Source organism: Mus pahari, chromosome 19 (assembly GCF_900095145.1).
Source record: "Mus pahari chromosome 19, PAHARI_EIJ_v1.1, whole genome shotgun sequence".
NCBI lineage: Eukaryota > Metazoa > Chordata > Mammalia > Rodentia > Muridae > Mus > Mus pahari.
In genome coordinates, this window is record NC_034608.1 from 41,988,309 (window position 1) to 42,006,182 (window position 17,874).

Consider the following 17,874-nt stretch of genomic DNA (forward strand, 5'->3'; position numbering starts at 1 on the left):
CTCCTCCTCCTCCTCTTCCTCCTTCTCCTCCTCTTCCTCCTCCTCCTCCTCCTCCTCCTCCCCACTTCCCCCATGTTCTCTTTCTCCATTCTCCAGTATTTCCTGAACCCTTCACTCTCCAGACCATGACCCCTCTTGGAAGCAGGGTGTCCTTTGACCTCTGTTTTCATAGGCATAGAAATCGCCCATAACCCCCTGGGGCTTGTTTATTTTCTTAAGGCTTTCTTCTTTCCTCCCAAGTGGCTATTGGAAAGAGCCAGTTATATTCAGTTGTGTCAGGTTGGATTCAGGCAAGAATTATCTGGGGGAAGCATGGTCCCTTCTCAAGACTGGAGCAGCTAGACAAGTAAAGAGGGCAGGTCAGTTTCCAGGCAGAAGGAGCAACCTGTGCAAGCAGGCACAGCAGAGGAGAATGTGGCAGGGGCAGGGACCTCAGGCAAGCTCCAGAATCAGGATGGGGAAGGGTTACCCCAGGGTGTGATTAGCATTGGGCAGTCCAGAGTCAAAGCAACTGCCCGAGTTATAGTGTCCTTTCTGTTCCGTGGGGCTTTCCCATTCTGGAGCACGCTGTGGCTCTGTGATGCTGAGGTGATAGCAGATGTGGAGCGACGTGGGAAGCCAACCAGATCTGTAATGGATTGGTGGCCAAAAGGGAAAGGGAACCAAGAGGACCAAACCCTAAAGTCCCTCTTGACATTAGGGAATTCAAGAAAGGAGGAACAGACATGGTGTTCCCTGGAGAAATACAGTTTAGCTTGGTTTATCACTGTGCCATCTGAGAAAGTTGAGCGAAGTTGTTAAGTTTTTGGCTACCATGTACTTTTAGGAACATATATAATTGAGTGGTTTTTGGTGCTGGGATTGAAACATAGGCATAATACATGTTAGGCAAGTGTAGCACCGAACTACATCGTTAGCCCTCTGTTGGCTTTCTGACTTTTTATCTTGAGATAGCACCTCATGGATTTACTCTGACTGACCTTGAACTCACACTGTACAAGACCTTAAACTTGCGATTCTCTGGCCTCAGCCTCCCGGACTGTTTGGCAATCAACTAAGTTCAAATCATGACTGTTTAATGAAAAAAATCTAAGAACATGGCTCCTCTTTGCCTGGTACTTCTGCCTGTGTCTAGGAGCCATGACTTGGGGTGGCATTTCATGACTGTTTACTGTCAGAAACCCAGCTGTATGAAACCAGACAGTAGTGGTGTTTTGCTTTGGGTTTCAGCTTATTTATGGGCCAGTTGAAATTTAGTGAGAGGAAAAATGGGTCATCCTATTTCCCTCTAATGACCCCGTTCAAATATGCACACTTATCTAGTCATAGAAAGGCTACATGCGTACATTTCTGGTCATTTTCAAAGGTGGGATCATTTCTCAGTGGTTCTTACAATGCCACATGGAGATGTCTGTCTGGCATCCGGGTGGGGGCACAACCTGCTTTTTGAATCTTTCGGAGCTAAAGTGCAGCACCAGGCAGGAGGAGAAAGAGCTGACATGCTTGGGTTTACCTGATTCTGAGGCCTGGGTCTCATCTGGCCTCTTCCAAAAGCCATCACATCCCCTGCATGGCTGCGGCTCCCATAGACGCTACAATCCCCAGGAGGGATGGTAACTCTGTGGATTCTCTAACATGGAGAATTCTTTTGGAAGATTCACAAATGCGACCTTTGTGGATGACTCCATTTCATTCTAATGGCGTTCTACAAGATCCCGAGAAAAGGATTCCTTAATGTCTAGTGTCCTCCTAAAGGTAGCAGAGGTGAAGAGGGGCCGTACACGTATCCTGTTTATTATGTGCATCCAGAGTAAGGAGAGTGAGCTGTGTGATTGACAGCGTGAGACTGAGTTCTCCCTTCCCACTGTGAGACCGTGAGACTACTATGATGACCAATCTTGGTGGCTAACTTGATTGGCTAACACAGCTGGGAAAAGAGATCTTCAGCTGAAGAACAGCCTCAGTTGACCTGGCCTGTGATCATGTCTGTAATGCATTTTTCTTGGTTAGTTGTTGATCAAGGAGGGCCAGATCCTGTGGGCAGTGCCATCCCTAAGCAGGCAGGGCCTAGGTTGTATATGAAAGGTAGCTTAATATGATCCTGGAAGCAAGGCAGTCAACGGCCATGCCTCCATGGTTACTACTTCAGTGTCTACTCCAGGCTTCCCTTGATGATGGAGTATAATGTATATGATTAAAGAAACCCTTTGCTTTTCATCATGGTGTTTATCATCGCAACAGACAGCAAACTCAAGCACCAGCCCTCCACATAAATAGAAACAATGTAACGAATTCTCCTTCCTACGCTTTTCTTCCATTTTCTATTTTAAGAAATTTCTGAAAATATATGAATTATGCAGCTTATCTCTCAGATGAAAAAAAAAAGAATTTTTCTGCCTGGATTGGATGGCTCCATACTTATTAATAGCAGTAAAAATTTCCATGCTCTTTGTATCAGATGGGATGCTGCGTAAAATATGAAGGAGCCATTTCAGCAAGGATGCCAGCAACAGGAGAATAATTAGAAGAGCTATATGGAATTGAAAGACGCTTTAATTTGTCATTACTTCTCTATCCTCAGAAAGGACCTGAATAATTATTCTGACTATAAAGGGAACAGAATGATATTTTTCCTCGTTGTGAAATTAAATCCTTACTATACCATTGTCACTATAAGTTAAAACAAAAATCCCTCTTCATCTATGCTCCAAGAGAGAAGCAATCAGAACTGAAGAGTGCCCAGGTGCAAGTGTGCACAGTCTCCTCACTGGTACCCATGGGTGTGGGATCCAGCCCCATTTCCATTTCATTTTCATTTGTGGGTTCATCTCCGCAGTTTTATGGAGATGAAATTACACTTGTTTCCTCGGGATGAACTTTTGGCCTTTATGTCGCATTAATTCCTGCAGTTGACAAGGACGTTACAATTTCCTGAGGTCATGAACTAGCGGCGGTAGAAACCAAATGCAAGGTTTTTAAAGCAGTTTTCTCTTTTCAGAAAAAAAAAAAAATGACTGTGGTTTCCTGGTCACTTCAAGGCAAAATTTCAAGGCCATTAAAAAGAAGAAAAGAAGCATAGAGTCTCTAGTTTTGTGTGGTTTTCATTATGCTAACAGTGCTCAAATCCTTGCTAAGATACTGAGACTATTCCACAACAACATTTTTCTTGGAAAAAGAGGTTTCAGATATGAGTGACAGTGTTTTACTTTGTAGCTGTTGAACTGTTCATTCATTAGATTGCCATCAAGACATTTGGTTGTCAGTACTGCAAGATGCTTGCTATTCAGGCTGCTGTGGGGTAACCCAAACGGTATTACCTTCCTGTGAACTCTGTTTACCGCAACAATAACCTGGATGAGAAGCTATGCTCACAGGTGCAATAGTTGCACAGACGTTAGAGGGGTAACCCCCTGCTTTCAACTAAGCTGTAAGGCCCAGGCTGCAGGAGGGAACTCATGCCTGCTAACGTAGAGTTGGTCAAGAAACCATGACTGGCGAGATCACAGGCCCTAGTAAAATCCACAAGTGTTGTTTTCTAAATGATGATTGTGTCAAACCGCCCTCTAAATTCATGGTGTAATACAGTTCTCCTATCTTATCAGAGACATTCTCTGTGCAGTAGATGTTGGTTAGTGTAGAAGCTCACAACTGGTCAAAAAAGTGTAAGGAATAAGTGATGGTGGAGGGCCAAGCCAGCAATAGGACCTTTATAGTCACACCTCCTCCCCAAAGCTCAAGGACCATGTGGGAAAATGGGGCAGAAAGATGATAAGAACTAAAGGGTAGGAAAGACCAGAGCAAAATAACTGCTATCAATTGCACATAACTTCTTAGAAGGGCTGGGATCCCATGTCTATTCCCACCTTTCAGTTGTAGGACCTCATCTGGCTTGGACCTGTGTAGACCTTGTACATGCTGCTACGTGCTTGTACATGTCTCTGGGAATTCATATGTGTTGTGATCATAAAAAGAGAAAGAGCTATAAGACTATGTTCTGGCGGGGTGTGGGGGAGGGGGTGTCCTGGCGGGCCCATGCCCAGGCATCCCTTGCCTCTGAGGGACCAGACACAAACCTGTATAGTATAGAATAGAGTTTATTTATGGCGTGGGGAGGGGAGTTAAGAGGGTAGTGAAGGCAAAGAAAGGCAGAGAGAGGGAGAGAACAGATAAGTGGAGGCCGGCCATGACCATGTGGAGAGAGTGGGGGGAAGGGAATGGGGAGAGAGGGGGCACAAAGGGGCAAGAGGCAAGAGAGAGGCAAGAGCTTAAGAGAGAGAGGAGAGGGAAAACAGCCCCCTTTTATTATTATTATTATTATTATTATTATTATTATTATTATTATTATTATTATTTTCTTTATTTACATTTCAAATGCTATCCCGAAAGTTTCCTATACCCCTCCCCCCACCTCTGCTCCCCTACCCACCCACTCCCACTACTTGGTCCTGGCGTTCCCCTGTGCTGGGTCATATAAAGTTTGCAAGACCAAGGGGCCTCTCTTCCCAGTGATGGCCGATTAGGCCATCTTCTGCTACATATGCAGCTAGAGACACAAGCTCAGGGGGTACTGGTTAGTTCATATTGTTGTTCCACCTACAGGGATGCAGCCCCCTTCAGTTCCTTGGGTACTTTCTCTAGCTCCTCCATTGGGGACCCTGTGTTCCATCCCAATAGCTGGCTGTGAGCATCCACTTCTGTGTTTGCCAGGCACTGGCATAGCCTCACAAGAGACCGCAATATCAGGGTCCCTTCAGCAGAATCGTGCTGACATGAGCATTAGTATCTAGGTTTGGTGGCTGATGATGGGATGGACTCCCGAATGGGGTAGTCTCTGGATAGTCCATCCTTTCATCTTAAAACAGCCCCTTTTATAGTAGGCTAAGCCTACCTGGCTATTGCCAGGTAACTGTGGGGAGGAGCAAACCTGGCTGCTACAGGGAACTGTGGGGGTAGAGTTTAGACAGAATGCCAACAATATGTGCATCAGCCTTCATGTGTCTGGAAGGCAGTTTCCTTGGAGCCATCCATCATCCTTGGTCCCTCTTCCACATAGATCCCTGAGTCTCGAGGGGAAAGGCTTGCTAGTATATCCCATTTGGGATTAAGTGCCTCAAAAAGGCCCTAACTCTGTCTGTTATCCAGGTGTGGGTCTCTGTTAATTCTCACCCACTGTAAGGAGGAGCTTCTCTAGCGTAGGCTGAGCAAGGTACCAATCTCTGTGCGTAGAGCAGCATGCTACTGAGAGTCCTCGTCCTGCTATGTTCCTTCAACGGAAAAAAAAAATAGGTTTTCCTGTAAGCCCATGATCTAGGCCATTTTCAGTTCTTGGATACTTTATCAGTGTCACGTTATGGGTTACATCTTATGGAGTGTGCTTTAGATACAATAGAAGAGATAGTTCCTGCAACCAGACGTCCTACCAAGTTAAAATTTGAGTGTCAGGTATGACGCGCATCTTGTTGAGTGTTTGGACAATGGGGTCCCATAGAATCCCCTAAGCATTACTGACTATGGCCAAAGCTGTTAGTGGATCTCTGCAACCTGATAGTGAGGCACTACTGCTGAAGGCAACACTTAGTTACGAAACTGAACATGGCGAAGTCAAGCTGGTTTCTTACTAGGAGGTTTAACCCTACTAACTAATATTCATGGTGCTAGAAGGCCCTCTCCAAGCTACCAAAGTGAAAGCATAGTTAATATTGCTACAAACACTTTGACCTACAATAGTGACTTCCCTGAAAGATAGACTGGTGTAATAGTGGCACAAAAGTTATGGGGAAAACCAATTGTCTTTTGGTATCTGTTGTTTTTATCTCAAGATCGTTTGAAAAGGAGCTAGTGTCTGAATTCAGAGTGGAGAAGCGCAGAGTTTTCACAATATGGAAATGGCATTGATCATTTGGTCATCATATAAGGCAGATTATTTAATCTCCTAAAAGAATCACTGTGGAGGATCTGAGGAGATGGCTAAAGAGTTTGTTGTACAAGGCCATGAACCTGTTAATCCCCAGCACCCACATAAATGCCAGGCATGGCTATGTATGCTCACAACCCTCGCACTAGGAGGGTGGAGACAGGTAAATCCCAGAACCTGCCACCCGGTCAGTCAGGCCAAAATGGTGAGTTCCATGTTGACTGAAGGCACCCTGTTCCCAAAATACAAAGTGGGAAGAGATCTCTGGCCTCCATATAGACACTCACAGGTGGCCAATCATACCTTCCACACATACACACTTCTCTCTCTCTCTCTCTCTCTCTCTCTCTCTCTCTCTCTCTCTCACACACACACACACACACACACACACACACACACACACAAATGATTATTTAAATTTGGAGGGGTCTGGGATGGAGGGTAGGAAAGAGAAGAGGGGAGTGCCAGCATGTATAATTATGGAAGAAGGTATTACTGTCTTCCTTCTTGTCTTACAGCCTGAAGAATAAGTAGTGGGAGCATCAGTCAAGAGCTAAGAAGAGACTCCAGCATTTCTCTGTGGTAGAGAACTGCTCACCAACCAAAAGAGGATCCTTTCTCGAGCAATGAACATTTCTTACAAGGATTCACAGATTAACACATGACCAGTATTGATTTTTTTTGAAAGTAAATAAGATTTCCTTTTCTTCTTCTCATTTAGTGGCAAGTTATCCTTGGATTTAGAAGAATCCTTTTCTGATAATGTGTTTAGCACAAGTTCTAAACTGCAGTCACACACAGCAGCTAGTCGGAGCATCATTCAAACTTACGAGTGGAAAATTTAATTTCCAATTTATTCTAGATTTCCGTAGAGTTACAATGATTCTGTGAGACCCTTCATGATTATCATGTAAGCCTCCTAGATCCATTAACAAATATACTTTTGTCATCATGGGGAACATAGTTGGTGACGACAACCACAAGGACAGGACAAATTGTGGTCTGTAGAAGTTATATAATGAATAGAATACCAGTCCTTCCTGCTTCACACCGACGAGCCAGCCTTGCCTCTAAGTGCCAGGAGCATGAAAGCAGGTGGGAACAGAGAGGAAAGACCTTCACTCTGGATCACCATGGTGGAAAGCTTCACAAGATGAAGCCACGTTCTCCTTGCAAGCTGCCAGATCATAGCTTAGGAAAAGAACTAGTTTGATTGCATGATGATCCCATTAAGTAAACATGTCTTCACAGCAGTTGACCTTGATGTACTGCTTTTCTAAAGGTATCCAAAGGAGAACTTTAAACCCCAGAGTGAGATGGAAGAAATTCTTAGCAAGTTGACCTGGATTGTGGGCTTTAATTTGGAGCAGTAATGATTTGGTGTGTGTCGAGGGAGGGAGAGAATGATTAAATCCTGAAGAAGTTTCCTTCTTCTGTTTCTCTTCCATCTTGTCGCCGAGCTGGGGATTGAGTGACTTTGAACAGAACTCCTCTGGGAAGAGGACGGACCAGAGAACTGATGCTCTTGGAAGGGATCAAGTCTGAGTGCAACTGAAATTCCCTCTCCAGGGAATCACTGCTCTGCGTTGTGTTGGGAAGTGCTGTCTTGCAGACACTGCAAGGTAGACACAGAACTTCCTTTCCTGGGCTCTCAGCTGGCTGGAGCAGCCCTTGACGCCTTGTGACCACCAATCTACCGAGTAACGTCAGACTTTTCCAGACATCAGCGCTTTCCACAGAGATCTGAGGTCATGGACAGCCAGTGAGCAATAAATGAAACGACACGGAAACGCACAGTGTTGTTCTTAAGGTGCCTGTTTTGTTGTGTGAGGAGGTCACGGTCCTTAGGGACCAGACCCGTGGCTGCAAAGAGGAAGGTCACACACACACACACACATACACACACACCGTGTACAGTCATGCTGCAGGTGGGAAGTATGAGGGGTGTGGTGACAACAATTTTATTTTGCTATTTTAGAAAGAAGCACACAACAGAGCTACAGTCCGATGGCTTTTCTTCGAATGTGTGGAATAAAGCTTTATTTGTCAATTCTGCTGTAAAATAAGCATAGTCGGAGGTTTTTGTTTTTGTTTCTAAAATCTTTCTCTGTTTCTGTTTAGTGCCTGAGCTCTGTCCCTGAAGTGTTGTGTTTATTTTTGTTTTTAATGACCTAAGATAGAAAAGCCTATGAACATAGATCTCCTTTGCGTTACAGTGACGCTTTGCCAAGTCCTTTATGACTAAGCCTCCAGCTACAATAATCAGATTATTTCAGAGTGCCTCATCGAAATACCATTGCTCTTTGGCAAGCTGCCACAGACACCCACCGGACATTTTCTTGGTTTGATTGTTCTCACGTGTATTGATGCCCATGCAGATAAGGGGAATGTCATCCCAGCACGCTGTGAGGACCACTCGGCCAGACTACTAACCACAAGAAGGCTCAACATGCTACTGTGTTCTGGGGGCTCTCAAACAGACACACCTCTCCTCTAGAAACTGGGCTGTTCACTTCTGCTTTAGTGTGGCTCTATGTTTAATTAAGTCCTATGTTACTTTCCAGTTTAATTATGACTGGATGGGAGTTGGGTTTTGGGCAAATGTTTATCAGGGGCCCCTTGATTCTGATGGGTAGAAAAGAGACAAACCTGTGTCCCTGTCTCCTGACGACCAGTCCACGTGGAGCAACCCTGGGAAAGAACAATGTAATTACAATCAGAACTTAGGGTTAGTTCTATAACATTTGAGGAGAACGTGGAGAAAACTCATCTATGAGCGAGGAGAGCTGTCCATACGACTGTGTCTAAAGTAACTTGGCTATTCCAGAGTTCAGAGTGATGTCAGCTAACCACATTAAGTTTTCTGGCCATAATGAGGAAAAGTCAACACCCACTGGCCTCCTGTTAAATCGAGATATGCCTGTGTAATGGAACAGTCACTAGCGGTTGATCTAGGCATCTCCCTGTTTCTCTCCCTTCTCTTATCATTCCAGGATATAGTCTCCGGAATGTAACATGCATTGCCCATGTGATCTGCCACTGAATGCCATGCTTAGGTGTGATTCCTCAGAACTCTAGATCACCCCTTAGTCCCGGCCATACCATTTGAATTTGCTTTACAAAATCTTCTTCCCTTCGGTACGGATAGGAGCTTGAGGCTAGCAACCTGTGCCAGTGGCCACAAATGCCACGATAGTAAGATCCAAATTAATGAGCTCTCCTTATAGACAGTCTCCACAGTCCAGTGAACTAATAAATACACTCATAAAGCAATCCGCTAAGCAGCGAGTGCTGCAGTGATTCCTTCTGCGGATAAAGTAGCCATAAAACTCTCATCTATTGCTGCTGGACTGGACCAATGGTATTTGTTCTTTCTGGGCTCCTTAGATGACAGAGCTGCATAAATTGGAACTGCAAGGATCTTCACACTGTCTGCTGGAGTGAGTTTATTAGGCCAACTGTACCAAAAAGAAAAAAAACAACGGGACCCACTTATAATGCTGTCACTCCTGTGGAACTCCCCAGCTAGAGAGGCCACCTTTATGTTGAAGCTGAGGCATTTTTGACAAGGCAGTGGGAACACAGGACCCTAAACCCCAAGAAGAGACCACCAGGTTGTAATGACAGTCCCCACTAAATATTTGTCCTTCTCTAGAACAGCTTGTCCAGTGAATTATTTTTCTTTTGTAAGAATAAAACTAAGAAAAGTCTGTCTGTGCAACATATTCTTGTAGGGATGGATTTTTCTCCCCTGCTCCCCTTCTGGTTTTGAATTTGTTCATATTCAAGGCATGTTAAACTACCTCATAGGTTTGTTGTGTGGATTAGCTAATTAATAAATAACAACTGATTAAAATACAAATCTGTATGTAAATGCTGCCTTAATGTTTTTCATTGCTAAAGATTTGTGAGTCAAATCAACAGGGTGATATTTAAATGGAATATGTAAAGGCCAGATGCAGTGGCCACACCTGCCATCTCAACTTGTGGGAAGCTCACATCCTTCGAGCAACAGAGAGGCTAAAGCAACATCCAGAAACTAGTAGATACACCACCAGACATCAAAAAACAACCACCACCACCAACAACACCAACACCAACACCACCACCACCACCACCAACAACAACAACAACAACAAATCAAAGGTTTACTTATTTAGCTTAAATTTTACTTTTATCTGTCTTGTTCATTTGTTTGTTTGTTTGTTTGGGACAAGGTCTCTCTTTGTAGCTCAGGCTAGCCTTGAACTGCCAGTTTCCTGCCTCAGCCTTCCAAAAGGTTTTTAAATTCTTAAGAGAGGGAGTCAGCATCAGCCCTCAGGGGATCGGAAATGATGTGGTAGTCGAAATGTGCCATTTATAGTAGCGGATAGTAAAATTAAAGTGGTTTTGAGAGTACGTGTTTGATACCATTGCAGTAGGTTCCTTCACTTCTGGAATAACAGGTCAAGAGCAGTCATAGCTGCTCTATGTGCTTCTGAGCTCCTGTGAGGTTGGGAACACCAGTGAACATCTGCCTGGATCATGCTGTCCACAAAACTTGTTAAATGCTAGTGTGTGTGTGTGTGTGTGTGTGTGAATAAATGGTGTGTAGGGGAAGGGATGCAGGCTCTTATGCCTAGAGACCAGAGGACGACTTGGGTGTTGGCCCTCCAGCACCACCCACCTTGTTTTGGTCAGTAAGCCCCATGGGTCTGACTGTTTCTAACTCTGCAGCACTGGGATTTTAAAGATGCACCCGCCACTTGGGTTCTAGGTGGGGACTGAACATCGGTCTCCTTGGCTTGTCCGGGAAGTACGTTGGCAAGCATTTTATGGACTGGGCTATCTTCATAGTGCTTGGTTTAAAAACAAGTACAACTCAACAACAACAACAACAACAACAACAACAAAGGCAAATCCGGCAGCCAAAAGACAAAGAGTGGAGCTAAGGCTGTCCAGTTTCCCAGTGACATCTCCCAGAAGCTCCACAGCAACTAGTTAAAATAGTCATTTTGCTGCAGACTCCACTTGGCAGCCATTTCCCCCTGCATGATTAATTATTCCTTAATCGCTGTTATGAGTAGAGGTTTTACATGCTAATTTCAAATGCTTCAACTTAATTAGTAATTCACTCTGACCTTTAAAACCCTTACTCTGTAATCTTCAAATTATATGAGTAAGGGGAAAAAAAAAAAAAAGTCTAATTTCACTTTTCCCTCCGACTGCCATTAGCACATGATCGGAAACCTGCTGTCACTCGAAGTCAGCTGGGGTTGTCCCAAGTCCAAGCTCAAGTCCCCTTGGGGTCAGCAGAGTCAATAAGGGCTAAAGGTGACTCAGCTTCTGAGAACTGAGGTAATGCAGACCTAGAACCAATTTTTTACTTTAAGAATATGAATATTACAATAAGGGATTCCCTTATAACTCTCTTTAGAGAATTCTTGGCAAACTCTCCACAGGGATTGCTGCTCTCCCAGTAGGAGAATGTCTGGCAGTAAGAGCCCAAGAAATACAAGCGTTCCTTGTCGTGGCTAAGGTTTCTGATTCGAGATCATTTGGGGTTTTTGTGTGTGTTCATGTATGCTCAAACGTCTCAAAATTGTCCTCACCGTTCACTGAAATTGGTTTAGTTGTTGATCATGCCTGAAACATCGGTGACACTATAGTTGGTGTCTCAAGAACTGTTACTGTCTGTCCTTGGGTTCATGTCCCCTGTGAAAGTCTCTGAGAAACTAATAATTGGGGGTGAGAACAGCCCCTCTGATATTACTATGCCGTATTGTGTCGGTAAGGGCAGAGAACCGTTTATTCATTTTATCAAAAATATAATGCCTTTGGCTGATTGACGATAGCATCCTGGAGAATGGCGAGTGTGCAAGGAAGACAGCTTCCCCTCACAGACCCAACTGTCAGGCTCTGGGAGAGCACCCTGGAAGGAAAGATACAAGGCTCTCTAGTTCTCAACCGGAGGCTCTCAGGACACCTGCGTCTTGGTTTCGTGTATGAATTCCGCCAGTTCCCTCCTCATTTCCAGATGTGCCTTTTGGGACCACAGGCCTTGGAGACCACACTGTCAGACGTCTGGGGTGTCTTATCCTTTCCACCTCCCTTCCCCCCCCACACACACTTAACTAGAAAATACTGGTTTTCAAAGTGGAACTGATAACGAGGAACTAAAACCAGTCTGTTGAGTATGTGCCATTTGGGAGGCATGTTTAAAAAGCCATGAAGTTGACACTTGCTCCCTGGAAGTAGTTTTTAAAATATTTATTCTTCATTATCCTTAAAAAAAAAAAACTCTCCATTTAAGGCTAATCATAAATCTGTGATGACCCTCTTTATATCCTTATATAACTTCTCTTGTGTTTAGAGAGTTTAACCCTGAAAGCTACCCAAGTGTCTTCTATGAATTCTCTGTGTGCTTCTGGGACGGAAGGGTGTCTCCTGGGACTTGGGGTTCAAGCAGACATGGGGTGCTTGGCCATGCTAGTAGAGATAGAACTGGATCTTGAGATTCCACCTCTGCTGTCTTGTTCCTCGCCCTCCTCACTGACTCTAAAGCTGCCCCTCCCTGTGTTCTTCCGGTCCCTACTTCATAGTCAGGCATTCTTACTGTTCACAGCTCTTCTCCATTGCTGTAGCATAAGAAAGACACGCTTCCTCTTTCAGGAAATGTCTGGTACCATCTCAGCTATTTCTAAGTTTTTTTTAAAGAACTAATCACATTTTCCCATTGAAATTATATTCTTTAACCAAAGAATCAGAGAAAGGAAATTGGAACCATTAGATGGAAAAATTTTTTTTAAAGTTTAAGAAACTGTACTCTTTTGTAGATGATGATCCAAATTATAACAAGTAGTAAAAGGTTTGTGTGTATGTATATTCTGTGTTGTGTGTTTTGTGTTTTCTGTGTTGTGTGTGTATGTGTGTGTTTGCTGTGTTGTGTGTTTTGTGTGTATATATGTATGTGTATGTGTTATGTTGAATGTATGTTTGTGAGTTTGTGTGTGCATGTGTGTGCTGTATTGTATGTGTGCTGTACTGTCTCTCTTTGTGTGTTTATGTATTTGTGTGCTGTGTTGTACATGCATGTGTGTGTGCTTGTGTGTTGTGTATATGTGTGTGCTATATTGTGTGTGTATGTTTGTGAGTTTGTGTGCGCATGTGTGTGCTGTGTTGTATGTGTGCTGTGTTGTATGTGTGCTGTGTTGTATGTGCATGTGTGTGTGCTTGTGTGTTGTGTATATGTGTGTGCATGTGTTGTCTGTCTTTGTGTGTTTATGTATATGTGTACTGCGTTGTATGTATGTGTGCTTGTTGTGTATGTATGTATGTTGTGCATGTATGTGTGTGTGCTGTGTTATCTGTGTGTGTTGTGTTATCTGTGTGTGTTTCTGTATGTATGTTCTGTGCTATGTGCATGTTTGTGTATGTTTGTGTGTGGGGTGTCTGTGTGTGTGTGTGTGTGTATGTGCGCACACTCTGTTTGTGTAACTCTGGGTGAGGACCAATCTCTACTGTGAGTTTGGCACACCTGGGAAGAAGAGAGCACAAGTGGAGCGTCCCCTCCAGCAGATTGACCTGGGGGCAGGTCTGTGTGCCATTTTCTTGATTGCTAATAGAAGGGAAGGCTTGTCCACCTTGCCTGGTGCCACCCCTATGCAGGTAGGCTTGGATTGTATACTGAAGGGAGCAGAGTAAGGCAGAGAAGGTAGCAGTTGTCTCTGCTTCAGTGCCAACATCTGCAGTCTTGGCTTTCCTCAAGGATGGACTATGAGCTTAGCCAAGGAAATCCTTTGCCCCAGGTTGCTTTTGGTTAGAATGCTTAATCACAGCAGCAGAGACCAAACTAGGACACACTGATTACTAATTTAGCAACTAGCTATTACACACAAGCAAAGGGTGCACTAGGTTACACAAAGCATAGGGAAATGATAGGGAGTCGGATAGATGGAGGGCTCGAGCGTCAATCTGCCAATGCTTTGTTTTCATCTTGGATCCATTATATAATTTTGTTCTGAGCTTCAGTCACTCAGTATTTAGAGTAAGGTCCAGAGTCGTCATTGTCTTTACTTAGTGTTGCTTTGGAGTTTGTAGCTGAGGTTGGCCATAAACTTGATCCTCTTGCCTCAGCTTCCTAAGGGCTAGAATTATACCATATGGTGTTTAAATGGTGAGCCCTTGAGCCTAAAGGGAGGAGATTTCTGTGATGGTGGTGGTGGTGGTAGTGTGCTATGCTGGAGGGGTAGCCTGGATCATTGGGAAGCTGGGTAAACCTCTATCACTGAGCTATACCCTTAGCTTGACTTCCGATAGTGCTGAAAGTTTTCTACAGGCAATTTTTCTTCTCTCTTTGTGACCATACAACTAATAGTTGTCCAGTAGAATGGACAGCTAAAAGTGATCTTTAAAGCCATCTTGTCCTTCATCCTTGTTCTGAACACGCTCATTTTTAAAACATGTGATGAATTTAAACCATAAGTTGGAAAGGGTTACTGCTCGAACAACTCCCACAGGGAAGAGCTTCCCAAAGAACAGAAAGCTATGTGCCCCAGAAGCTGTCACTGTGAATTACGGAGAGCCACCATTATCTGTCCCTCGCCCTCTGTTCTCCAGCCTAACCCCCACCCAGGCTATGCATCCCTGCTTGTTCCCTCGTCTTTGTTAGGGTTTACATTGCTGTGAAGAGACATCATGACCAAGGCAACTCTTATAAAGGAAAACTGGGGCTGCCTTAGAAGTTCAGAGGTTTAATCCACTATCATGGCAGGAAGCATGGCAACATCCAGGCAGACATGGCTACTGGAAAAGGAGCTGCGAGTTCTACCCCTCGATTGGCAGGCAGCAGGAGGAAGACTGAAACACACTTCCTCCAACAAGACCACACCTACTCCAAAAAGGCCACATCTACAGTAATGTCATCCCCTCAGAGTCTATAGGGGTTATTTTCATATCAAGTACCACACCCTTTGTCCCAGAAGCTATGTGCATCTGTGCCTACAGCTCTTTCTGCCAGCTGGGCGCTTATCCAGTACAGGAACATCACACAGGGAGCTAAAGGCCAGCCATTCTGATATCAGAGCAACTACTCAGTACACTTCCTTGCGCCAGCACAGGATGAACATGTAGCCCCTCCAAATCTTCCCACAGCATGTGAATCTGATGCCTATATGGATCATACACACACCGGTGCTCATTAAGATGAGATCCTCCTACAAATGACCTTTTTGTTATTTTTTTTTATGATGTTTTTTGGTAAACCGTAAGACAAGTAACAGAGCTACGGACTGTTCCCCTTTTATCCCTTTGTCTCATGAGAGGAGGCGTTTAACTGCAGACGTAAAGCTGAATTTACGGCTGCCAGTCTGCTTCAGTGTAATAAATGTCAAGCAGACATTGCTGAGTCACAAACTTTGTGAGTTGAGACTAACCCACTACATAAATCTGCTTACTGCCCAGGAGCCCCGCTCTCCGTACTTGGTTGCTGGCACAGATAACGTGTGAAAATCTGAGAGCCCAGCTCTCCAAATAAGTTAGTGCTACAGCACCTTAGCTTTGCCTTGCTGTCCCTGATTAGAAGTCTGCGCCTCAGTCAGGGATCTGCTTGTTCATAGAGTTTTCCACACTCACGGATGTCAAAAAGGAGGGCGTAGAGTTGGGATATAGCCAGGTCTTCATTACAGTTGGGAGGCAAGTGAATTCCTATAGAGTTGGAACCTGATTGCTTCTGCTCAGTCTCATTGAGGACACAATACAAGTCAGAGGTTTGTGAAGCCTTGGTCAGAACTGGGGCAGATTTTGACCCTCCTACCCAGAGAACCTGATATGCCGCACTGTCCACACTGATACATGATATACGTGGTCAGCTCTCAGGGGCCTTCAGTAGAGCTCTGGCTTAGGCCAGATCCCTACTTCTTGGCATTTTTTTCCCTGAAATTAGCTCCACAAGCTCAGTGGTGAGACTGTTTCCACCTGATGCCTCTCTGGAAGGGCAGGACAGTCTCCATTCCCCTGGATATCTCCTCTATGCCAGCTGCTCTTCATTTCCACCAGTCTTCCAGCTAAAACTGTTCTTACCATGTACGGATGGGATCTTGACAGTCCTGCATGTGGCAGGAACAAAGGCTGCCATGTGTTATGTGTGATCCTCAGTGCACTTGGTTTTAAAAGTCAATTCCAAAGTAGAGCATCTCCTTAGCATTGTACAAGACCCTGGAATCGATTCTCAATCACCACAGAAAGTCGGTTTTCCTGGCTCGGGAATCTGAAGAGATTAATCATCCACCGGCATAATCGCGAGCACACATTAAAATGCAGCTTGTACCTGAGGAGCAGTCAAGGTGCAGACCAGAAGGGAGCAGGGACTTAGGAGACTGGAGTTTTTAGCAATGCTCTAGCAGTAGGCAAAAACAGGCTTCTAGGAGATAAGCTATTTCCCCCAGGTTTGCTTTTTTGTGGGTAAAATGGTGGGAAGCGGATGGGGTTGGCCGTTCTACAAAAGCTGAGCTCCATAGGATATTAAAGTGACTGCATCTTTATTACAATACCAAAATGAAGCAGCAGCGATATGAGTTAAAGCAACCCAGGAATCCAGCTGGATCTTGTGAGGGGAACAACAGGATCATCTGTACCACTGAGTGCTTGGGCGTGACTGCCCAGAGTGGTGAGCTGTAAAGACCCGCAAACCGCTAAGACTCCCAAGGTTCCTTGCTCGCCACACTCTCAGCAGCAGAAGGGTGACGCCCCCGATGCCATCACCACTCATGGGTACCTTAAATGGCCTCTCACTCATTAGGTCTTTCATTTCGTGGCTCTATAATTGTTGAGAGTGCCCCTGGCTTTCAGCTGGCGGGAACAGAGACGACTTAATTTGGTAAACAAATATGTTAATGGGCGTTCACAAAGGGAGCGTCCTGAATCCAGGATGAAACCAGTGTGTAACCCAAGGGCAACAGAGAAAAGATTTTTTTTTTCCTCCCAGCTTTTTAACAGATCACATCCTACAGCCTAGGTGTCCGCAACAACAGGGCATGTATCTGTCCTCAGTGGCTAACAAGAATCAACCCATTACCTCCTGCGTCTGCGCGTGCAGCCCTAACAAAGTGCTCTGGCAAACCCCACTGGCCCCAGAGTCATAAAGAAACAGCAAGGCCAGAGAGCCCTAGGAGGAGAAATGAGCATTTCTTCAGCCTGGGCTCAGAAACACTAGGAAATGTTTCTAAGAAAAAGTAGACGCTGGCAGATCTCATATTAGAAGCTACAGTTGAGAACAGGGGCAGATGAAGGTATCGTTTTTTATGTCCCTGAGCACAGGGTCTGCAGGATTGTGTTCCTCCAGTGACCCACCTACATCAGCCTTGCCACTGAGCAGACTCAGGCCAAAGCTCCCACTTGGTGTTGGATTGCACGGAGGGAAGGGGTGCTCTTAAAGCACATCACTGAAAAGAAAAATGGGGCAGGGCAGCCTACTCTGTGGCAAGATCACCACAAGGGGCAAAACTCCCTTGTGATTATGGTCATTAAGATGGGGGATGTAAATAATGAGAGTATAAACTGAATATTTGGCAATACTGAAGTCCTGTGAGCATGCCCTGAGTTTGAGGTTTAAAAGACCCTTATTAAAATACAAGGTCTGTAAAAACATTTTTCAAAAATCCTTTGTATCGCTTAGTTAGGACGCTATTTTATTGTTGCTCATAGTTGGAAATGACAGGTTCTGTGGAGCAAAGAGTCTTTTGGAAGTGGATGCTTTAAGGGAGCCAATTTGCTTCTAAAATGACAAGGCTGGTGAGCTATCATCACTACACAAACAATATATCAAACAATACCAAACAATAGCAGCGTTCCCTAGGATTGCGAGGCACTTTGTGAAATCTCTTTTCAGGGAGCGTTGGCCAAGGGGCACTGGCTTCTGGAAACACTTTGGCTGGGTGAACCCATGGCCATTGATTGGGAGGCCACGGAGCAGAGCTGGCAAA

At 44.7% G+C, this 17,874-nt stretch overlaps 1 protein-coding gene across 4 annotated transcripts in view; it reads left to right on the plus strand.

Annotated features, from left to right (window-relative positions):
• Zmat4 (zinc finger matrin-type 4) overlaps positions 1 to 9,788 on the plus strand; it is a 381,839-nt gene extending 372,051 nt beyond the window's left edge. For 3 of the 4 annotated variants that reach the window (XM_029532287.1, XM_029532288.1, XM_029532289.1), the window contains one exon: positions 6,433 to 6,891. In XM_029532287.1, coding sequence (XP_029388147.1) covers positions 6,433 to 6,448 — 16 coding nt within the window. In that variant the 3' untranslated portion in view covers positions 6,449 to 6,891. Of the gene's footprint in view, positions 1 to 6,432 lie in introns of all 4 variants that reach the window. The other variant, XM_021219402.2, reaches the window with a different exon arrangement.
• Positions 9,789 to 17,874: the final 8,086 nt, after the last annotated feature.